General features: G+C 38.4%; 1 protein-coding gene across 7 annotated transcripts in view; it reads right to left on the bottom strand.

Annotated features, from left to right (window-relative positions):
• MSANTD2 (Myb/SANT DNA binding domain containing 2) overlaps nt 1-25,410 on the bottom strand; it is a 35,417-nt gene that overhangs the window by 6,599 nt on the left and 3,408 nt on the right. Inside the window, exons 2-3 of one of the 7 annotated variants that reach the window (XM_017524024.2) lie at nt 5,592-5,681; nt 1,284-1,539 (exon numbers count right to left, since the gene is read on the bottom strand). In XM_017524024.2, coding sequence (XP_017379513.1) covers nt 1,284-1,359 — 76 coding nt within the window. In that variant the 5' untranslated portion in view covers nt 1,360-1,539; nt 5,592-5,681. Of the gene's footprint in view, nt 1-1,283; nt 1,540-2,290; nt 7,444-25,410 lie in introns of those variants that run through there. The other 6 variants (XM_017524034.2, XM_037736520.1, XM_037736522.1 and 3 more) reach the window with 6 other exon arrangements.

Raw genomic sequence — 25,410 nt, 5'->3', positions numbered from 1 at the left:
TGAGTGACTTAACTCTCTACAGCAAAACCAGTGTTACGGAATGCCAAAGTAATTTAGACCTTATTTCTCCTTTGAAATTAATCGGTAGTGATTGCTTACCATCTACCCCTTTTATTCTTCTAATCTTTAAGTCCGTCTTTTATATGTCATTAGTCTTAGTTTTATAACCTCTTTCTTCTTTCACTCACTCTCTTCCAGTATTTGAGAAATATTTTTAAAACAACATTGCTAAGAAACATATTAGCATTTAGTCCTTTTTCTTTTGAATTAACATTTTTCTATCATCACAAATTTGGTAAAAAACAGAGCCCATGAACTTTTATCTAAAGGTCTGGGAGCATGTTTATAACGCCAATCCTACTTATACTTCCTTGGGGGCTACCTGAGTACCAAGAGCTGGAAGCAAGAACATTTCCTTCCAAGCAAGCACTCATTACACAACCTGCTGTTAATGTGCAATGGCTGACTGATCAGTATCTCCAAATTATGAAATCAACATGAAAATCAAAATTGGAGCATGTAATGCAAAAAGAAACAGAACAAACCCACAATGACATGTACACTCTTAATTAGACCCCACAAGTTTAGATTTGATGGTCAGGAATTTTATTTCCATTTTTAATACCTATGACTATATAAATCCTCCAGTTAATACCTATGACTGTATAAATCACTCCAGTTACTGTTGGGATGGGGTCCCTTAAGAAGTGTGAAGGAATATGATCACACAGTTCAAATATCAGCCCTTTTCAAGGTAAATGGAAGCTTCCCCTCATTTTTTGTTCAGACTCAAGTCTGGGAGAAGATCTTTTCCAAATCATAAACAGAAAGAAAAATGTATTTGGGATGAAGGAAGGAATTCCTAACATAGCTACATCTACAGCAGTTGGGCCAAGAGTCATTATCGTAGCAGTCATCTTAGAACTAGAGGGTACAGAATATTTTGCATAGGATGCTACCTGTCACTGAGTGTCCCTGTATAGGTCAGAATTAGAAATTCTTCTGTGTTTTTGGGAATCTTGTTGATAATCAACTTGTCAAATGAACAACCTCAAGCACTAGTTGGCAGTTTAAGGCTAAATCAAGGATGCCCATATCGCCCCAAATAGACTGGGGCATGGAAATGCATAAAAGACATACAAGGCAGAGATGTCCTTTATGCCTTGTGCTGACCACTATAGAAACACCACCAAAAATATTTACAGATAATAAGTACTGGTACACATATATAAAGGTACATAAATACACACAAACATAAGTATCAAGTATGTTGGCTTTCTTACCCAATTCCTGATCTGTTGGATAGCCATGGAGATCCTGACTGTGGTTTCCCCAGTCCTCCTGTGAATAGTCCTCCATAGTGCTGCCATCTGACTCCAGCTCCTGGTACAAGCCACTACTGTTAATAAGTACAGGCTGGCAGGGCTGAGCATCCCATCCTCCCTGACCAAACACCTGTTCCAACTGTTCAAATGTGTAACTGCTCTTTCTTTTCCCAACACCATGTTCTTTCACCCGACTGTAACACCTGCGAAGGGTCTAAGACACAAAGTCTTTTGTTATTCCTTTAAAGCTGTACTTCCTCTTCCAGGTACGGACCACAGATATTAATTACTATTAGACAGACACAGACAGACAAACATAGACACATTGTTACAGGAATGCTAGATTTCAAATTCATTATTATATTAGAAAAAAATACTAATTTAGCATTTACTCAAACATGTTATAATTAAAACAATTATTTTGCAATTAATTATCCATTAAACAACAAGAAACATTACAACATTATTGCATGTACCCCATACACAAATTTTTAAACCCCCACCCCCATTTAAAAAGAATAAGGGGGGGGAAACAAGAAATACCAGCCAGCCAATAGGATGCACACCTGCCACAGAAGAGAGAGAGTTGCTGTTGTGCCCAGAATTTGGAAAAAGTGAGGGAAGGGAGGACAGAAAGAAGAATTTCCCAAAGCAAAGAATACCTGCCTTACTCTTGATTAAGAGGTAATGAATACAGGGTAAAAATAATTGCCTAAACAAATTAGCTAGTAAAACGTATTACTTACATATTCTGTATTCCTTACTAACTCAGTCTTTGTGGAAGCTGCTAAAATTCAAAACAGAGGTCAAATCAATAATGCTACAAATTCCAGGTCTCAAACATCAAGGATCAAGAAACAGTACACTAATACCTATGTCTAAAACTAGACAATCAACTAGTCTATTCTACCAACTCAAGCTGCCAGCTAAACAAGCCAACAAATGAAGCCAATGATTTCTTGTTGGGGGGAAGGACAGGGCAGAGGGGTGTCATTTCACTTCTTTTTCTGCCATGTAGCACACAGCAAATAAATATCATTAGGCAAGTCCACAGATAAAACCTAAATAATTTTATTATCTTGTACAACCCTTCCATCTTTTCCCATGGTCTTTATTTCTAACACATATTTCTGATTATTAACCCAGTTTCCTGAGTTTAATGGTACATCTTATGCTATCTTACACGGGATTTCAAAAGATAAATCAAAGGCTTAGTCCCAGCTTCCAAATTTAGTTTAGTTGCATCCAGTCTCTATCCCACCTCTGTCTCCCTTTGTTCCTTCTAATCTCCCTTCTACTTTACTTTTACTGAGAATGTTCTTGAAATAATATCCCTTTTCCCGGGTGGTTACCAAATACTTCCTAACTCAACTGTGCAAAAGTTCACCTCAGACTTAATTTATAGGCACTGCCAGACTATAAATTTCTCCTAAATGTGAGATTGCTCTCCATAAGCCAATATGTTAACTATTCTCACCGAACTAAAACAACTCTTAATAATCTTTATAACACCTCCATGGAAGTTCAGTATCTTTATTTATTTTTATTTTGAGACGGAGTTTCGCTCTTGTTGCCCAAGTTGGAGTGCAACAGCGCGACCTCGGCTCACCACAAGCTCCGCCTCCTGGGTTCAAACGATTCTCCTGCCTCAGCCTCCTGAGTAGCTGGGATTACAGGCATGTGCCACCATGCCCGGCTAATTTTGTATTTTTAGTAGAGACAGGGTTTCTCCATGTTGGTCAGGCTGGTCTCCTGAACTCAAGTGATCCACCCGCCTTGGCCTCCCAAAGTGCTGGGATTACAGGTGTGAGCCACTGCACCCGGCCAGGAAGTTCATTATCTTTAAATCACAGTTGACAATCTATAAGACACTCTTTCAGATACTGTAAAAATCTGTCCCCGAAGCCAGAAATCTAGATGGGTAAAAGGATAATAAAAGCATGACATGTGTGATGATCTTCCTCACACAAAAACAGAGCAACAATTAAGAGTCTCCAACCCTAAAGCCAGCCAGCCTAGGCCCTGGACAAGCACCTGCCTCATTCTTCCTTTCTTGAGATCGCTTCTGGAGCCTCAAATGATACCTTAGAGAACTGGGGTTTCTAACAATACACTCTTTTTAAAAGTGTTTCTTCTTTCTCTTTGTAAGAGATAGTCACAATTACATAAGATAAAACTTTCTAGAACAAACCAGAAATACGAACTTGGGAAATGTGTCATGGGCAAACCTTCCAGTGGAAGGAGACAAATGTCTGCAGCAGAGCTCATTTGACTTTCTACACACTCCCCCTTTCCCAGTGCCCTCTGCCCTCCTTGCAGGGATTGGAATTTGAATTGCAAACATCCCTTGCCAATTTATTTTTATCTCACAATGTCTACTTTCTGCCTCCAAGAACACCCCAACCACTCTTTTCAACTCCTCCAAGGACCGTAAATGGAGAGTCCCAACCATGTCCCTTTCACCCTTCCAAGGCCATAAATGGAGAAGGAAACCATGCCACTGCTCACTACTTACTGACTGCCCAGAGAAAAGCATTCAGCACACACAAGAGCCCAGCTGGCTCTGTTCTGAGGGTTATTTCAGAAGTCAGGGAATAAAACTAACATTCCTTTGAAGAAAGGTACCATACTTATCAGGAAGGAAAACAAGCATAAGCAAAGGCACCAATATCTGGCAAGAGACACGGTAGGACACCATGGAAAAGACTCTTACTTTCTTTGGAACCACCAAATTGAGCTTATACTTCACTTGGCTTATGTAATTGTGAATAAGGAAACTAGCAATATCTAATGGTCATACATCTGAAAGAAACGTGATACATTTTATAATTTATCAAAGACACTAACAGATATTGCCACCTCTTAGTTTGTAGTGTACTTTTGTAATACACTTGAATAGTGCAATATGCTAGCATGTAAAATATCTATCAGGGCCTGAAGGAAAGATGTTAGGTAGCTTCTAAATCCATGATAGGAATTTGATGTATTGAAATCATGTTAAAAAAGATTTCACAACTAATTTTAACTCTCTCAAGATATAAATGCACTTAAGAGGTAACTTCTGGGTTCAGTAAAGACCACAGATCCAAGGAGACGCTGTTTAAATAGAACACATCAATTAAGAAAAAGAGAATAAGAACTTAAACTTCGGCTTGACTGCTATTGTAACAAACAATGGGATGTAGTTAAACTTGAGGGAGTTTAGAGATGAATAAAAAGGAACCATGGAGAACTTCCAATTATCACTCATAATAAAGCAAAATAGGTTACACTTTCCACACTCTAAATTAGCCAAAGCATGTAATTAAGACTGTGTGTTAACAGTCCTGCATAAACCAACTTAAAAATCTACTCTAGAGCTGAGATTACAATAATGCTCAGAAAAACAAAGCCCCAGTTCCCATTTCAGACAGCTCTCAAATCCAACAATAACCTCGATATGGCTTTTTTGGAGAACCATGTCTTATTCAACACAAAAATCTTGCTTCCCTTCCTTTTTCCTTTACTTTACTCATCCTAGAAATCTGTAATAAATTAAGCTTAATAGTTTCTAAAAATTAAGGTCTGGGGTGGGGGCAGAAATTTGCTTAAAATTATTAAAAACTATTCCCTTTACAATTAAGGATTATAATTTTCCTTACTATTGGAAAGCTCCCCAGTAAACTGACATGATGCTTTTGTCTCCTCCCTGGAGGAAGAGTTGTGAGAGAATACTGTATCCTGATTGAAGACGTAGGGATACAGGTCAGGAACCAAGAAACCCCGGATTGAAGAACTAAAGCATAGGTAACAACTTGATTGGTGGTCAACCCAGAGGAGTTCATGGGTATTTGATTTGGAAGAAATGGCAAGCGAATGCTTATTAAATCCACCATGACAAGTGCTTAATGACTACAAAGGCAAAAGAACCAGAGAAAAGACCTGAAAGATGTCCCATTACCAAAGCAGGAAGAAAAATAAGATGGCTGACAACTGACAATTTATAGGACAGAGTGAAAGTTTTGCCAAAGTTTAAGATTACAGTAAAAGGAAATGAGAGAATAAAAAGATGACATTCATTGTGGATGAATGTATGGGGAGTCTATGGGGGAGGGGGAAGGTAAACAAAGGCAGGAGTTTTAGATTGGCAGGATTGGGGGTTTAACGGCAGCAATGCAGAGAAAGACCCAGGGTTACAGTACACGTAACATTAAATACAGTGCACAATGCAGCTATCTTGCCAAAGTAAGTAAATCCAGTATTGGGTTGTATAAGCAGAGGAATCACATGTAAGCTATGAAGGTGGCTCTTCCTCTCTATTCAGCACCGGTGAGGCCACAGCTGGAGCACAGCATTCAGTTCTGGGCATCGAACCAGCTACAAGAGAGGGAAATTGTAGAGTTCAGAAAAGGGCAAATAAAATAATGAAAGGCTTGGAAAATAAGATCTATAAGCAGGGACAGTGGTTTCATCAAAGCCCTTCCTGACATTATCTAAGCTACTTTTGGGGTGAGATTAAGGTTTATTTTGCTTCAGTGTCCTCCAATCCTTTGACTCTCAGGAAATGGGAAGAATTAAATTCTTCCACGGTAGGGCAAAGTAGAAAACTAAATAAATCATAAAGGCATATGCCAGCCAATTCCAGTACTGGCTTAATAATTTTCTCAAAGTTTGCCCCATTTCATACAATCATAAAATAATCACCAGGACAAAAACCACTGTTCTAGCTAACTGACCATACATGGAACAGAGCATTATAATGAGGAGGAACAGAAATAAGGCATAACAGCTACATAAATGTGTTGTTTAGAAAACAATGGCTTGATCAGTCTAAGATGTCAGATGAAAAATAAAGTCAATCTGCAGGGAGGACAGCTTAGTTATAATAGCAGGAAACAATGTTACAAGAAAAAACAGGCAGTGAAACAGATTTTCAAATGTAGTTGTCAAACTGGCCACACTAGAAATGGATTACACGGTCATCTTAATCCACTGCCAAGTACACATGATAAATTTAAGATTCCTTTTACTCAAATGATTAAAGAACACACTTATTCACAAACAAGGCCTTAAAAATCACATATTGTGCTCCACAAGAGATGAGGAAATTATACTGGGAGTAAATTTCCAGTGACTGATTTTCTTATAAAATTGTTTAAAATGATACCTCAGACTAAAGGAGATGTGTATTGTGAAGCAACAAAGGTCTTTGTGAAATAGATCTTTCTTATTCCTTTAAAGTTACTGCCATTGTAACTGTTAAAAACAGTTGCTCTTAGTTAATTGAGGCAACAAAACAACACCATTTAATATCTTTAAGAAAATCTTTAATTTCTTTAGCTATATTTTGTTACTGTGAGCATAAAAGTAAGAAAGAAAATACCTTACATAGCATACATAAAAAGAATTTCTGCACACAGTAAAAAAGGGGTTAAGAATCTAGTATAAATTTCTAAATACATCTTCTGACACAGAGCTGTAGCTAAGGATTAGGAAATTACCTAAGGCAAAATCCATGTGGGGCTAGCAGAACTTTTGCTACATTTTTTCTTAGGTTTTCTGTTCATTGATATCTGACAAATTGACTTGCCAATCCCCTAAATCCTTTAAAACCAACCAAACAAAAACACCCCAACAAAGTAAAACCACGAAAGAAAAATGTAGCAAACTCGTTTCACACTTAATGCTACAGAGCAAGTTTTGGCAAGTACAAAACGTTTTTATTCTTAAATCTTTTGCTTTTCCTTTGCAGGGCAGATGTTCTTAACCTTTCTGAGTCATGGATCCACTCCTCAGAAAAATGCACACATACACAACCTGTTCCATACAATTTCAAGGGAGTATATGGACTCATTAAAGATCCCATACAAGAACCTCTTGTTAAAAAAATTCTGCTTTACATTATGTAGTTCTTTTCTTCATAAAACACAACATATATTAGTTTGAAACCCTAATATATGGTAAACTTGTATCTTAAGTTTTCCAGGAGATTCTAAACATTAGAACAACTAATGTAAGTACAATTACCAGTTCACTTACTATCTTGCTCATTTAGATAAAGAAGCATTAGTATTTCCTTTAAGAGGTAAATTAGCCAAATTCCCATTTCTTGAAAGAAATAATTTCTGTCAGTAAAAGCATACAAGGGCCGGGTGCAGTGACTCACACCTATAATCCCAGCACTTTCGAAGGCCGAGGTGGGAGGATCACCTGATGTCAGGAGCTTGAGACCGCCCTGGCCAACATGGTAAAAGCCCATCTTTACTAAAAAGACAAAAATTAGCCAGGTGTGGTGGCAGGCGCCTGTAATCCCAGGTATTCGGGAGGCTAAGGCAGGAGAATCATTTGAACCCAGGAGGTAGAGGTTGCAGTGAGCCAAGATCGTGCCATTGCACTCCAGCCTGGACAATAAGAGCGAAGCTCTCTCTCTCACAAAAAAAAAAAAAAAGTAAAAGCATATATTACTTTACTCTTCACAAAAATACAGCACTTCTTGGCCAGGTGTGGCGGCTCATGTCTGTAATCTCAGCACTTTGGGAGGCTGAGGTGGGTGGATCACGAGGTCAGGAGTTTGAGACTAGCCTGGCCAACATGGTGAAACCCCATCTTTACTAAAAATACAAAAATTAGTCATGTGTGGTGGCAGGTGCCTGTAATCCCAGCTACTCGGGAAGGCTGAAGTAGGAGAATCGCTTGAACCTGGAAGGTGGAAGTTGCAGTGAGCTAAGACCTCGCCACTGCACTCCAGCCTGAGCAACAGTGTGAGATTCCATCCTTAAAAAAAAAAAAAAAGAAGAAAAAAAATATAGCACTTCCTTCTATCTGCTAGGCAAGAAATCTTTTTCTGAAGTGATAATTAAGCAATATTAAATATTTCATTAGTTATGCTGATTATCTGTTCCAACTGCATCACACAGTACTTGATCATTCATATCTGATTGATTTATCAATATAGATGCCAGACAAATTGTGTCAAGTAACAACCTAAAACAGAAAAACACACATCCAGAAACAAGTACAGAAAAGTAAGTCTTGATTCGCTCTTAAGCTCTCATATCTTCCAGCTTTAACACTGCCTAATGACCAAAGGGTCTCACAGGAATAGGCAATGCCTATAATAATTCAATCCTTAACCCAAAGGGATCACGGTCTAATCTATGACTCTATTAAAACTGTTTCTATTGTGATTATTAATGTCTTCTTCTTTTTTGAGAGTGTCGCTCTGTTGCCTAGGCTTGAGTGCAGTGGTACAATCTCAGCTCACTGCAACCTCCACCTCCCAGGTTCCAGTGATTCTCCCACCTCAGCCTCCAGAGTAGCTGGGACTACAGGCACCCACTACCATGCCTGGCTAATTTTTGTCCTTTTAGTAGAGACGGGGTTTCACTAGTTGGCCAGGCTGGTCTCGAACTCCTGACCTCAGGTGATCCTCCCACCTCGACCTCCCAAAGTGCTGGGATTACAGGTGTGAGCCACCGTGCCCGGCCAATGTCTTCTTAATAACTAAGAACAGTCCTTGAACTTTGTCCTTAACTCATTTGACTTCCCTGCAGCATTTGATACTCTTTATTACCTATTCATATCACTATCTTGGCAAATGTCTCTTTATAACACTTTTTTTTTTGAGACGGAATCTCACTCTGTCACCAGGCTGGAGTGCAGTGGCTCAATCTTGGCTCACTGCAACCTTCGCCTCAAGCGATTCTCCTGCTTCAGCCTCCCAACTAGCTGGGACTACAGGTGCACACCACCATGCCCAGTTAATTTTTGTATTTCTAGTAGAGACGGGGTTTTACCATATTGGCCAGGATGGTCTCGATCTCTTGACCTCGTGATCTGCCCGCCTCAGCTTCCCAAAGTGCTGGATTACAGGCGTGAGCCACTGTACCTGGCCTATAACACTTTTTATAATATACTGATCCACTAAGGGTGGGTGGAACTGCCTAAGGTTCTAATTGCAAACCAGGCTCCAACTTCTAAAACGTTATGGGGCCAGGCACAATGGCTCATGTCTATAATTCTAGCACTCCGGGAGGCCAAGGCTAGAGGACCCTTCAAGGCCAGGAGTTCAAGACTAGCCTGTTCAATACAGAATACTGCAAGACCTTTTCTCTACTTAAAAAAAAAAAAATAGTCTGGGTATGGTAGAGTGCATCTGCAGTCCAGCTACTGGGGAGGCTGAGGCAGGAATGTCCCTGGAGCTCAGCAGGTAGAGGTTGCATTGAGCCATGATCACACCACTGCATTCCAGCCTGGGCAACAGAGTGAGACTCCTATCTCTAGAAAAAATAAAAATAAAAAACATACAAGTTCTGAATGGAAAAGAACCTTAGAGATCATCTAGTTCACCTTCTTCACTTAACAAATGAGGCCCAAAGATAAATAAGTATTCCTTTAAGAGGAGTTTGTCATATGAAAATTATCAAATGCCACTTAAGAAACTTTAATGTTTCCTAAGAAAGTTATTTCAGTAGATTGCAAGCTCCATGACGTAGGGATTTTATCTACGTTGGTTGTTTCTATTCCCCAAGTCTAGAGCAGTGCCTATTACATGAGGCTTATTCAAAAAATATATTTATTCAATACATAAATTAAGCTAATTTTAAAGCAGTAAATCACTAGCACGAGGATAAAATTTTTCTTAGCAAAGAACATCAGAAAATTTATTGTTTAACTAAAACAAATTATAAAATCAATGAATCTTGGTAGGCAGGGCTCCTGAAACTTTCTGAAAATAGCTGGGCAAGGTTATTTTTAAAATATCTATCATTCTTGTTGTTACAGCTTTCTTTGGGCAGGCAGGCCACATGCCAAAGAGAGCTCTGCAGCCCTGTCCAAATTTTATTTCTTATGCTTTACAAAGTAAACAAGTGAATGAAATATTCAAGAATATAAGGTAGTTCTACCAAAGACGGGAAGGCAGAAAGACTCAATTGTTTCCTGATTTTAACAGGGTCAAACAGAATGACCACCAAAAACAAAGAGATCTTACCTCTCTGGAGGCTCAGTCTTTGTGGGAACTGTTCAGGACTGAATCCTATCAGCTTGCACTTCATTCTGAATCTGGCTATTAACGACTCAATTTGTGTTTATAACTGGTCAGTACTGTCTCCATGAGAGAAGATTCTTGCACAGAATATATATTAATAATTCAAGGCCAGGTGTGGTGGCTCAAGCCTATAATCCCAGCACTCTGGGAGGCTAAGGCAGGCAGATCGCCTGAGGCCAGGAGTTCCAGACTAGCCTGACCAACATCGAGAAACTCTGTCTCTACTAAAAATACAAATATTAGCCAAGCACGGTGATGCACACCTGTAGTCCCAGCTACTCAGGAGGCTGGGGCATGAGAATTGCTTGAACTCAGGAGGCGGGGAATGCACTGAGGTGAGACTGCGCCACTGCACTCTAGCCTGGGTGACAGAATGAGACTCTGTCTCAAAAAGTAAAAATTAAAATTAAAAAATAAAAGAAAGTAAAAACAAATTTTAAACAAAACAACATAAAATTCAGGAAATTTTGATTGTCAGTGAATATCAGGTTGTAAGTTTTCTAGGTTCTTTCATGCTAGCAGCTGAGGGTTGTGCCCATTCAGATTACTAAGAAAAAAACCCTCAAGGAGGACAATACTAACTGTTAAAAACAAACATTTTCCCATGGCTCAAGGAACTAAATTCATGTAACCATAAAGCTTCTGACCCTATGCTATGTGTGCTTCTCATGGACACTCATACAATTATCTCAGATGAGCAGTAATACTTAATAATTAAGTCACACCTAGCATGCATGTTCATGTATAGGGCTTCTTTAGGGTACAAGAATCCTTCAAAACATGGAATTCTTAAGTGCTTTTCTATTTAGAACAATACAGGTCAAAAAAGTAGGGTATACTGAACTATTTCAATATATAAGCAGCAATAGGTAGCTAGTCACCAAAGATAGCAGATAACACTATTTGTCTAGAACTTTCTCCCCACCTGAAAGGGAAAAAAAAAATCAGTTGTTGGCAAAGAACCGACTAACATTAGAGGTTATTTTCATTGACCTCCTATACCACCTCTGAAGTTACTACGTCAGCAGCTCTTTGAATCTTCTTCTCAGTACTTCACACCTTAGGGCACTATCTCAGAGGTATTCAGATACACTAAAAATGATACTACCGTTTATTCGTATTTGGTATCTAAAACTCATTCAAGAAAATTATCTAAAATATATCTGGCAGGGCAGGGGAGAACCAGTCTTCTTTAATGGACTCCCAAACACTTTCCACTACGAACTAATTATTCCATAGGCAACCATGTCTAAAAATTAAGAACACCCCATCACCTCAAAAATCCGCACACAGCTTTACCATTACAACACTGTATTGCTTGCCAAATACGAAGGTGTTCCCATTCATGAGACCAATGTTTAAAAGGGAGACTGTGCAGAGCAGGCTTCCCCTGAAGCAGTAGGCACTTTACTCCTTTCATCTGTTGACCATGTGATTCTCTCAGTTCCGTAGTTATTTTCTTACTAAAAACTACCATCTATAGTGCAAAGATAACCTATAATAGAGATGTTTCCATTAGTAAATTTTACACATTTGATTATGAGAAAAATAATCCTGGCATGCAGATAAAATCACACAAAAAAATTAAGGTCATCTGAAATCTTCCGCCAAGACATCTGGTTACAAACATTAAATCCAGATTCATTTACTTGTGAAAATGTAAATATTCAAAAAGTATATATTTTTCACATTTACACAGTGTAAACTACAGATCATCAATGCATGAAAAGAACACATCTTCATATTCTGACATATATTCTTTCTAAGAAAAACCTGAAAATAAGCATGTTTTATTACCAGTAACTGTCCTAGGTGACCTGAACTTATTTAGGAAATTGTTAGAAAGAAATTCAGGCAATCAAAACTGTTTTTATAGCTAATTTGGTAGAATGTTTATATTCTATTCTTAGCTTTATGAAGATTGCTAAGAGAAACAGCCATATGAAAAAATATCTCCGTACCTTCTACAAAAACCAAACATTTTCCTTACACGGTTCAATGTGCCATATAATGAAGGTAAATCATAGCTACCACTTCCTGAGTGCCGACTGTGTGCTGAGATTTGGGCTAAGCAATTTATGTTATCATTCCTACTTAACAATAATGTTAAGAGTGTCCCAGGAAACAGAGTCTGAGAAGACTGTGCAGGTATGCTGGAGAAGGCTCCTAGAAACCACACGTGACAGACTGAGAACCAGGGCTGGGCGCAGAAAGAAGTTAAAGTAAGACATACTTGGAACAGCAGTCTCTGCTAATCCTAAAATGAGGTATGGAACTCAGGTTATCCTTCAGAATTATACCAAAATGAGGCAAGGAGGCTGGACCTTTGTATTTCAGCACTGACCGGTCACTGGATTCAGGCTGACACCAGAGAGTGGGGAGCCTCACCTCGAGTGATACAATTCCCTTGGGCAGAATTAAATTCTGAGGAAATCAACCAGAAGCCATCAGCAGTCAGCATTACAGGCAGCTTGCGGGCACAAGCATCTCATTCCTGGGAGAGGGATCTGGGTAGTACATCACATGTATATGAAGAGATATACGGTTCACCCCTCTTTTACAGACAAGAAAATTATTAATGAGACACAGAATGGTTACGAGCTTATCCAAAGTCACGATCAGTGTCTTTAATGAAACTTCATCTTTGGTTTCTAAGACCTAGTATATTTCTCTTCAAAAGACATTGAAAATTATGGCAAGTCACTGTATTTTTTTTTTTTTTTTTTGCCACAGTTGCCAAGAAGCTCATAGCTCATTTTATTAGTTTAAGTAAACATATTTACCTAGGTTACTGCAATTTGCCTACATCCTGATTTCTTTTCTTTTTTTAAAAATATAGGATCTATGTTGCCCAGGCTGGAGTGCAGTGACTATTCACAGGGACAATCATTATGCACAACAGCCTTGAACTCAGGGGCTCAAGCAATCCCCCTGCCTCAGCCTCCTGAGTAGCTGGGACTACAGGAGTGTACCACCATACCAAGCTGGCATTCTCTTTTATTTCCTGATTCTACTTTTAGCCTTCTCAATATGCCAATATGTTTTGTTTGGTATATCATATATTAAAAAACAGTCCACCTCATCCCCATCATCTATCTCTAAGATGTACCCGAACCATTTACATGTTAGGTAAACAATGGCAGGCATAAGGGTAGTGGACATTCCATAGTCTCCTCCGATAAGCCACATCCTTACCTGCTTTTACTGTCAAAAAGTAATTCTACGTTGTAAATGTTTCTCCTCCTATAATTCAAACTTACTTCTTTCTGGAGGAGTTGGTCATTCAATAAATACCATCATTCATTTGAAGTCTTGAATGAATGACTCAATCCATCTTCTACAATTAAGTCTTTACTTACTATGTTTCAATACCTATTATAAATTCTTCCTTAGGACTTCCAAATCTCCTGTGGTTTTCATCTTAAGAAACCACCAATTATCTGCAAGAATTTTAAAAAATTCTTGTTTTCATTTCAATGACAAGAAATATCAGCATAATGCTGTCCATCTGATTGTTACTATAAGATTCTGGTATTGCATTTATGACTGTTGATAATCACATTATTGCCAAAAACATGACTTCAGTTCTCAAAATTTAATAAAGATGAGCTGTTTCAGAAGGAGGTGATATAAGCAAGTGGTTAAGAAGAGCATGGGTTCCAGAGAAAGACTGCTTAGTTTAGTGCCACCCACATGGAAGCTTTGTGATAAATTAATCTCTCTGTGCCTTAATTTCTTCATCTATATGGTGGGGCTGGTAACAGTACCTCCATCATAGATTTGCTTTTGTATGATTTTTTTTAAAATTTAATATGTGAGCATTAAATTAAAAAAAAAAACAGCATTTACAACTGTCTGCCTGATTGCTTGCACTCAGTAAATGTTTGATTATTATAACTGTTACAAAAATGAAACAGTCACACCATATGGGGACCAAAGGCCTTACGAATTAAGGTTAGTTCAAGTAAAGTGGGGCAGCAAAGTGTGGTATCACGAGGCGCAACATGGATAGGAATAACATGTAGGAGTAACATACTCATAAGAACCTTACCCTAGCAATTAGTGTCAGAGTCATGTTGAGAAAAGCAAGCTTCAGCTAAACCACATCATCTAAAGCATCATTAAAGGAATGCCAACTTTTCTTTTTTTTTTCTTCTGCTGCCCAGGCTGAAGTGCAGTGGCATGATCTCTGCTCACTGCAACCTCCACCTCCTGGGTTCAAGTGATTATTCTGCCTCAGCCTCTTGAGTAGCTGGGACTACAGGTGCACACCACCAGGCCTGGCTAATTTTTGCATTTTTAGTAGAGACGGGGTCTCACCATATTGGACAGGCGGGTCTCAAAGACTTTTTTGATTTTTCATTTTATTCAAAGTATTTCAAACAACTGTTTGTGTTTAATAACATGTGAACTCTACAGGTAAAAGGAGTTCATACCTAGGAGTACCTATGCAAATAAATATCTTTTTGCCCATACATTATTTGAGTTTCAGAAACACCTGGCTATACTGTCATAGCTTCTTTTACTTTTTTGCTCAGTTCTTTTAAAGATAAAAGCCAATTAGTGCCAGGGGCAGTGGCTCCTAGCACTTTTAGAGGCCAAGGTGGGCAGATTGTCTAAGCCCACAAGTTAGAGACCAGCCTGGGCAACATGGCAAAACCCCACCTCTACAAAAAGTACAACAATTAGCTGGGCTTGGTGTCGCATGGCTACAGGCCAAGCTACTGGGAGACTTAGGTGCAAGCATCGCCTGAGCCTGGGGAGGTTGAGGCTGCAGTAAGCCGTGATCACACCACTGCACACCAGCCTGGGCAACAGAGCAAGACCCCGTCTCAGGAAAAAAAAAAAAAAAAGCCAATTAATTAATCATCTTTAAAGATTTATAGTCTTGGCAAGAATGTGGTGACTGACACACTGACATATAAACCAATGGGGAAAAAGGAATCCTAATTACTCACACAGAGTGAGGATTAGACCTCACTCACTGGGCAACCTCTCTACAAGAAGCAGAAGGCAGGCAAAACTTAGCATGAATAGAAATAATAAATGTGAATAACCCATATATATTCTTGGAGTTCGACAAAACAAAAAGCATGGAGATCTTTCTTTCATTCCTTTTTTGGTGCACAGAAATTTACTGGAATTAAAATCAGACTTACGACTACCATTTCTTGAAAAATATCAAAAGGCTTCATGGATATATGGTTACACTGCAGTGAGGAAGTGAAAATTTTTCCTCTTAATTGTATAGTGTGCTTATATTACTTATATAAGGAAAATGTAATTATTTTATACCGTTCTAAAATTGGACAAACTCTGCTCAAGGCCCAACTATTAACCATGTTTCCTAATCTGTACAACAGAGAAGGGATATCTCCTGGTTTTGCTTAAGACTGACTCTTTAGGGCTCCACGAAATGCCTCACAGAAGAGCAAATGCTCACGAACTGATGGCTGAATGAATACGAATATAGCACTTTGCTGCTTGGTGGTATAAACCTCAATGACAACCGGATATATATAAGATAAAGGAATTATATAAAATCATGTAAATCATTCTTAATAAAACAATGGCAAATGAATTTCTATTTCATAAGCATAATGAAAAGTATAGAGCTCAATTTCAAGGATTTATCAAGGAATATAATATTTGAGGGTCTTTTTCCCTAATTGTGTTAAGGTGCATAATACATGTTTTAAATATCACGTTTTCTAACAGAATGTAAACTCTTTGAAGGCAGGGTGTTTTTTGTCAGCTTTGTTCACTGAGGTATTCCCAGAGCCTAAATCAACGCCCAACATGTAAAAGGGGCGTGGTTTTTGTTGAATGAATGAATGGAATATCCCTTAAGATGAGGTACAGGTAGTGGAGATACCAAATATTAGGTTGAAGTACTTTTTAACCTATCCTATTCTCTCTAAATTATAAACCAGCTATTTCCCTTTAGAGAAAAGTATTTGCAAATTAAAAAAAATAATAAAAGCAGTTTTGGGTAGATATGAACTTTTATTCTGGTTTTATTAATATCAATTACAAACATAATTAGTTTATTTGAATAAAGTAAGATAGTAGAGAGACAGTACTATAAATTTCAAAGGCTATTACAACAAAATAGTCTTACATAGGCTGAGAAAATGCAACTAGAAAGCATATCTAAGTAAACAACTTCCGGTACTGTATTTATATTGAATATTTGATAGCCCAAAATATATAATTTATGAATACAGCCAAGTATACAATATAAAATAAAATGATGGCTGCTGTTTCTAAAATACCTAAGAATAAACACAGGTTTGTATTTTACTAACTAGTAACAACACATCCTACTAAGTGAAAAGGTAACACTCACTTGATTAGTGCCAAGAAAAAAAAAGTATTTACCATTGGCTTTTAAGGACTTTTCTCAACTAAATATAGTTGAGAATAATACAGATTTAAATGCATTCCTTTTCTCATAGCAGACATCCTTCAATTATTTAGAACAACTGGAAGGGAGAGGAACTCCAGATAATTTATAACATATGCATAGGAGGCACAGATCCACTAGGCATTAATTTTCAATACTGAATGAAGCTTCTGCAATGGTAAATATTAATAGCACGCAGAACACAGTGGAAGAACCCCACAACAGAAATAGAATTAAATAGTATCTAATGATAACTGCAATCCTAACAGTTAATTGTTTTAAAAAGTTCTTTAGAGTACTGGTCTGTTGTTTTTGAAATTCAGTTTTTCCTCCTCTTTTATTTCATTTGTTTTCTTAACATTACAAAGATATAATTTTCCAGAGAAAGAAACTGCTGTAGTACCTTAACAAAGGAGCACACGTCCAGCTATCTATCTACATGACACTTAACACTTCAAATATTAGATCTGAATTTGAGTTCTTACTCTCTGATAAAGCAGGATAGTCACTTTTGAAGACCGGGAAGCAGAATCTAAGAGTTTGTAGAGCGTATATGCTAGAGGTAAGACAGACAGGACTGTCCTCATTTGGTGTTTTAATTGGCTTTCCTTGGGCTCTTAGAAATCAAGCCTAAAAACTTAAGCTATGAAATACTATTATGGTCTTTGATGACTGCAGCCAAGAATCCTCTGTGTGAGTTGGTAGGGAAGTAGACAGTGAGTTGTCTCACAGGTTAGAATCTAACAAATCCTGGAAATTAAAATGTCCATATTCTTTGAACACCCCCTTGGTTTTGATGTATATGAAATTTATCCCTGTGTCTCCATCTTCATTACCACTGCTTTATTGCACCTTCCATCTAGCTTGCTGCATGAAGCTTCTAAATGATCTTTGTGCTTCCAGACTTACCCTTTCTATTCTCCACATTACAGCCACTGACTGTTCTAAAATTTAAGATTAACAATGGAACTGTCTGGCAAAATCCTTTGATGATCGGAATAAAGTCCAAACTCCTTAGCACATCCCCTGACCTCTTGTTTATGTCTCCAGTCTCATTTCTTACTACTTCCCACTCCCCCTCTTCACCCTTTATCTCAAACCCTAAGCTCAAGCTATCTAAAACTACATAATATAACACATTTCACCATGATATCTGGGACAAGAGCTGTTGCAAATAAATGACGTTTCTGGAGTTTTGATATCTTAAGTCTAAAAGAAAACAATGAATGAAAAAATCTCAATCTCACTTATTATCTTCTAGTCCTCTTTTATCTAACTGTAGGTTATGCCCCATTAGTGGGTTGTACAATTAATTTTAGCAAGTTGTGACTACCTTTTTAAACATCACAAGTGGGAGCTAAAGAGATAATGTGTAAGGAGCAAAGACGTGAACTGTTCTGGTGAAGGGGACCCAGGGGCAGTGAGAGGAGGCTAGGGACAAAAGGTGAATGGGGAGCTGGTTCAGGTTAGAAGAATGGGTACACGTGAGGGGCATTTGGAAAATGACAGTTGGGGGAGGGAGACTGGCTGAGCCTGCGGTACAGTATATACATGAAGTAGTAACGGGGATGTGTTATGCCCCACACCAGGTGTTGGCCTACATCAATGGGGTCACAACAAGCAAACGTGGAGTATCCCTGGTCTACTCTATGCCCTCCCAGAATGTGTCCCTGAGGCTGGAGGGTCTCCAGGAGAAAGACTCTGGCCCCTACAGCTGTTCTGTGAATGTGCAAGACAAAGAAGGCACCAGTAGGGGCCACAGCATCAAAACCTTAGAACTCAATGTACTCGGTGAGTGAGAAGCACAGATTTGCGGACTCCTCCCCACCCCCACAGGGAGGTCTGGCAGGTCTCTCTCCTAAATGGCTGAGGGCAAGAGTTAGGAGAGGGACAAATGAAGTGACAGAAGGGTGCGGGGCAGAGGGAGAGGATCGGTGGGTCTCCTGGTGTGGTTTTCATCAGTCTCCCCTTCCCCAGTTCCTCCAGCTCCTCCATCCTGCCGTCTCCTGGGTGTGCCTCGTGTGGGGGCCAACGTGACCCTGAGCTGCCCAGGGAGTAAGCCCGCTGCCCAATACCAGTGGGACGGGCAGCTCCCATCCTTCCAGACTTTCTTTGCATCAGTGCTTGGTGAGGGCATTTCTGGCGACAGCCAAGACTATGGCTTGGGAAGAAGAAAGATGAGAGGTACCACAGGGACTGGGGTAAAAAGGGAAGCCAATGCTGACAAGTACTGGGAAGGAGGAGGAGAATGTGGGAGAATCGGGGGCAGAGAAAGATGCTCTGCCAGGGCAGGTATTGTTAGGTGCATTCACATGTGTATACTGTTATGAAAGAGGCTCTACAGCTGGAGTGTCTGCCTTCAACTGGAACAGAACATTTCAGAGTTACATGTAGTTAAGTATAGTGTCATTACGTGGATTAAGTTAACATTTACAAAGCACTTTGAATAGTGCATGGCACATAGTAAATGTTGGTTATAATCACTGGTTTTGGGAAATTTGTTTCAGTTATATTATACATATATGTTATGCGACTACTAGGTCCTAGGGTAAAATATATTTCTGCTTCCTGTGAGTTGTGCCCAAAAATGATGTACTGCTTTGGTTTTTCTTTCCAGTATACAAATTAAGAAATGAGATACATAATGGATATTTGCACAGCTGCAATTCAACGCCATGAAAAAGTTGTTACTCATCACAACATATAAGTGACCTAGAATTGGTATGCCCACTATAATGTCATCCCTAAACTACTGGCTCCAACCTTGTACATGGTTATGATACCATCTAGGCATTATTTACAGCTCTTACATCACTCTTTCACAAATGTCATGCACTACTGGCAAATTATTCTTCAATTAAAAAGCATGACTTTTTAAACAGCTGAACACTTAAAGATTTTGAAACTATGTCACTGTTTGGATGCTTCCAGTTTTGCATTCTTGGGTAAGTATCTCTCACTGTATTTGCAGTTTGCACTATTTCTAGGTTATGCTGCCTCTGAGCTTTTACATCAACTACTCATCTACCTTGGAGTCCACCTTCACCTTCACAATCCACCTTTTGAAAGCCTCAGATGTGTGTGCTCCTGTAGCACCATGAGCGTAACATTAACATGACACACAAGATCTTGTTCACAATATTGTAATCGGGTCTTCAGCAATCTGAATCCTTTATTAGAAGGTGGACATCTTGAAGGTAATGTTATACTGCCATATTTCTCATACGTACTTCAGTAGGCACTCAAGTATTTGTTGATGAATAATGAAAAAATTCAGACCTTATTTCAGACCTTAGTATTTAAAGGAATCTTGTGATGAATCTGTCAGTTGAGTCTGATGAGAGGGAATGAGCAAAGTATCTAAATCCCCTGAACTTTAGCCAACAGTTAAGTTCCACACTTTTCCCCTGTAACCTGTCCCTGTTTCCCTCTGGCATTCTAATGGCAATGGAATTCAAGAGCCCAGCACCATTACAACAGGCAAGAAAGACGTCAAAAAGATGCTGAGTTCTAAAGCAGCAGTCTTTAACTAGGGTAACTTCCTTTAACAATTGATAGAGGGAACTTGAAACCTTAGGAATTCCTATCATTCCCCCTCTCCTGTATATTGTTTAAGGTATCAATCCTGGCCCCTGAATTTAGAATAACCAAAGCAATAAAGGCTAGTGATATTGTTTCTTTTATATGTAACTTAAATATTTACTAAACACCAAAATTTTCAAGAGACATTTGATAAAACCCACAAATCATAATTTTATGTGTATTTTTCAGATTAAGCTTGTTATTCAGTACATTTTATCGCCAATTCTCATCATATTCATCTCATACCAGACTTAACCTTTTCTACGTCAACTTCCCATAAATTTCCAAACACATGATGAAAAATTTTTATGTAAGCTTAAAAATCTTTGAGAGGATATATGTATTTCAAACTCTTTTGAGAGTACACAAGCAAAAAGCTTGAACACCCATTATTCAGAAGCTGTTTGGGCCAATAAAACAGTCACAAGCCACAGGTGGCTATTTAAATGTAAATTAGGTAAAATTAAAAATTCAACTTTGCAGTCACGCTAGCCACATTTGAAGTCCTCAATAGCCACCTGTGGCTAGTAATGCCATACTGGACAGTGCAAATTCATAACACTTCTATCATCACAGTAAGTTCTATTGGACAGGGCGTCCTAGTTGAACCTACGATATTCACTGTTTGCCCCAGTGAGCTGAAGTTATAATAGTCTTATTCCTGGCACCACCTCCAGGAATGGCAGGCCATTCTTCTTGACTTTGATCAAGGTTCCTCCTCCACAGGAGTAAAGTGACAGAAAGGTCAAGAAGGAACTGTGAGCTCCCCCTAGAGGTTTGAGTAGGTGGCCATGAGAATCTTTATAAAGATGAATTTCACAATGTGAATAACAACTTTTTACCTTGATACTGTTCAATATGGTAGCCACTAGCCACATATGGGTATTTATAACTTAAAACTAAATTAGTTAAATATAATTTAAAATTATGTTTCTCAAGCACAATGCCACACATTTAAAGGGCTGAACAGCCACATGGGACCAGTGGCTATCACACGAACTGAGGTAGACAGAGAACATTTCCATCATCGCAAAATTTTATGGAACAGTACTGTTTGCACTATATGCTTTCTAAATTATTTTTCCTTTTACATATCCTCTTAATGAAGTAGCCTGAATATTTAACTCCACCCTTCAGTGTATTTCCAAAAATGCCAGAAAATAAACCCAGAAACCTACTCATTTACAGTTTTAACATGTGTTTGTTAGTGCCTTTCCTTCTAAAACTGAAAACCTAAATGTAAGTATATGATTGGTAGTAAAAGATGGTCTATTCTTTGAAGCTTCTGTCAAATTCACAAACTAACAAGCAAACTGGAAGGCACAAGATTTCAGGTAACATTGGGATGGTAACAACAGAGATTAAATATATAAAAAATAACAGAAACAAATCTAAATCTTTCTTATGAACTATGTGAGTGGCTTATCTTATTTCTCAGAAATCTTTCAATGAGAAGGTAGAAGAAACGTCTTATCTGCAAACACCAAAGAGAAGTCCTTAGAGATGGGCAGAGTCTGTTAAAATGCTTATCAGGGACAATGGTATCTTTTTGCTCCAAGTTAGTTATCTTTGCCCTGCTGGTTCTTACAAACAAATAATTGCAATTGCTAAAATGAAAGACCAAATACACTATACGGTGACTTTCCTGTTACAGTACAAAATTTGTTCTAAAGATAATGACAATTACTGATGAATAAATCTAAGCAATGTCCCTAGAAAATCAATCATTTTGTTTGCTGGGCAGAGGACTCTTTAATTTTTATGTGCTTATTTATTTAGGGACAGGGTCTCACTCTGTCACCCAGCCTGAAGTTCAGTGGCACAATCTTGGCTCATTGTAACCTCCGCCTCCCAGATTCAAGCGATTCTTCCACTTCAGCCTCCTGAGGAGCTGTAACTGCAAGTGTGTGCTACCACGCCTGGCTAAATTTTTTGTATTTTTGGTAGAGACAGGGTTTCACCATGTTGTCTAAGCTGGTCTCCAACTCCTGAGCTCAGGCCATCTGCCCGCCTCAGCCTCCCAAAGTGTTGGAATTACAGGCATGAGCCACCATGCCCGGCCTCTTTTACCATTTTTAAATTTGTCTGATGTGCGACCAGCACTAATTCAGAAAAGGCAAATCTTTTAGGTCACATACAATCACCTTGCATTTCATCTTGAGGCAGAGCTAGAAGTACACATCTGTTTCAAAGACATAAAGCCAACTCTCAAGAGGCAAATTTTTGGAGAACACCCAAAAATGTGGGACTTGAGAATGAGTTTTGCAGTGCATCAGATTAACTGACTCAAGTGTGAATGCAGCAGCTGGCTCAGAGGGAATGCTTTCATGAATTCCAAGTCTAGATAGGTCTTTCAACTACTACAGTATGGACGGTGATGAGATTCTTCCCTCCTTTGAAGTCATCACACTTATAGTCTGCTTTAGGCAAATAACACTTAATCAAGTACCATCTTCCATTCCATCCCTTGTGTTGTCTTGTCCAGTTTTTTAACTTATTGATGTATGTATACAAGCCTCAGGCGGATTTTAGGCTCTTGGACTACGGGAATTGTATACAACACTTCTTTTATTTCTTTTTCTTTTCTTTTTTTTTTTTTTTTTTGCGACATTTCTTTTATTCATCCTAACATCTAATACCTAGCAGACAGCCCTCCACATAGTAAGCACTCAAGTATTTAGTGACTGGAGATATGAAGGCCTATAGAAAAAGAGAAAATCATGCAATCACTAGACAAAAGACTACCTAAATTTGTGTATCTAACGCCACAATTCGTCTGGAATTGTTAGCAGACAAATTTCCTTCTGGCAAACAAACAAAAAGGCAACACAACTTCAGGATAAACAATCTATGTAGCAAGGTAGTGTCAAACACATCCATTTTACCCAAACCATAGAACAAATACCATACCAGTAACATGACAGACATCAAAATGAAACTTTGCAGCAATAAACAAATGTTTATATCTGACTGTAAATTATAATCTTGTGTGTTTAGAAACATGTTCATTTAGACAGTATTAAAAAGTAGGATGTTAGTCTCAAAATCCAAGAGTTAAATTTTCAATTCAATTTCAATACGTATTTATAATTTTAACACTTTCACTGTATAGCTAAGAGGACCAAGGCACAGCCCAGAGAAGGTAAGTGACATGCTTTAAGATTATTCAGGACGGTGGTCAGAAAAGGTGCTGTAAGACTCAATTTTCTGATCCTTTACACAATGTGAGGAAAGCTGCTAATCAGAAATTATCTGACTAAAGGAAGGTTTGCATGGAAAAATTAAAGTTACTATATATCTCTTCCTTTTAAAGTTAGAAGAAATTTATTGGGTTTTCATAGTGGAATTCTTTTTTTTTTTTTTTAAGATACCAGATCTCACAATGTTGCCCAAGCGGGAATACAGTGGCTATTTACAGGTGCTATGATCAAGGCACACTGCGGCCTCGAATTCATGAGCTCAGGCAATCCTCCCACCTCACTCTCTAAAGTAGCTGGGATAACAGAAAGTGTTACCATACCCGGCTCATAATTGAATTTTGACAGGAATTTCAAATATATTAGACCACAAATGTAATTGATGCACACATATTCCTTTTCTGTGAGCCTCTGACATTGAGTTCACTTGTACCTTGGTCTGCACAGGAAGTTTCTCCTTTTCCTTTTTTCCACATCTTACTACTTGCTTCTATTTTGTAAAATCTAAAGTTTCTTTTTGTAGTTCTCATCAACACAATAAAGTGAAAGAGATTTTTGAACTCTTATTTTAAATCTGCATTTCTAAAACTGGGATCTAATGACTTCTTTTCACAGATTTGAGATTCTCTGAGGTTTTAAGACACTAGTTTTATTTTCATAAGCATAATTTGAGTTACTTGAACATCCACCTCATAATCGTGTAGGAATATGATTTCAGTGACCACATTTGATTCTGTGCTGAAGATTACATTCACATATTCACACTACAATAAGTCTCCTTAAATGCAGTATCCTTCAGACTGGGTTCCAAAGTCTGATTTTGCACTAAAATTTGAATAATACTGATGCAGATTTTTATATTTTCCAAAATTCTCTTTTTAGACTTTACTTGGTGAATTAAATAAGGTCGGATGTGGTGGTTCTCGCTTATAATCCCAGCACTTTGGGAGGCCACTGAAGCCCAGAAGTTTGAGACCAGCCTAGGCAACACAGGGAGAACCTGTTTCTAAAAAAAGGAAAAATAAAAAATTTAAAAATTGGCTGGGCGTGGTAGTGAATGCCTGTAGTCCTAGCTACTAAGGAGGATGAGGCGGGAGGATCACTCAGGTCCAGGAGTTCGAGGTTCCAGTGAGCTACGATCACGCTACGCAGTTCAGCTTGGGCAAGAGCAAAATCCTGTCTCCATTAAAAATAAACATAAAACAAACAAATAAATAAATGTGTGTCTACTATATGCTAACACAGCAGTGAATAAAAGAGACCAGAATCTGTCCTGAGAGAGCTTATCATTCTGGCAGGAAAACTCAACATTACTAATGAAAATGTCTGGGTTCCCTGACTAAAATCACATAAAGAGTAGAGCATTTTAAAACACAAATCAGTTATCTGCCCTCCTTGTTAACAGCTACTATGTATCAGAGAGCCCATACTTATCTTCATATTCTCAAAATATCCTAAGATTTTGAGGTCAACTTTGTTTTACCTGTCTGGAGACAGGTAAATCGATCCTCTTTTAAAAATTATTTAAAGAAATTAAATCTCCTTTCTTTGCTTTAAGTTATCCTTCTCATAACTGGACAATGAAGCAACCCAAGTAGATACTCTCTGGTTGCCAAATAATTTTATAGAGAGATTTATATTCAGTGAGGTTTTGACAACACACTTTTTCTGTGTGTCTGGGGAATTTCTATGGACAGAAATCAATCAAGCTAAAACAGATAAAAATGCCTGAAGTGGGGCCGGGCGTGGTGGCTCATGCCTGTAATCCCAGCACTTTGGGAGGGTGAGGCGGGTGGATCACGAGGTCAAGAGATCGAGACCATCCTGGTCAACATGGTGAAACCCCGTCTCTACTAAAAATACAAAAAATTA

Source organism: Cebus imitator, unplaced genomic scaffold, assembly GCF_001604975.1.
Source record: "Cebus imitator isolate Cc_AM_T3 unplaced genomic scaffold, Cebus_imitator-1.0 Scaffold0, whole genome shotgun sequence".
Classification (NCBI taxonomy): Eukaryota; Metazoa; Chordata; class Mammalia; order Primates; family Cebidae; genus Cebus; species Cebus imitator.
The sequence above is the reverse complement of the archived record's forward strand: the minus strand, read 5'-3'. Positions and strand labels throughout refer to the sequence as shown.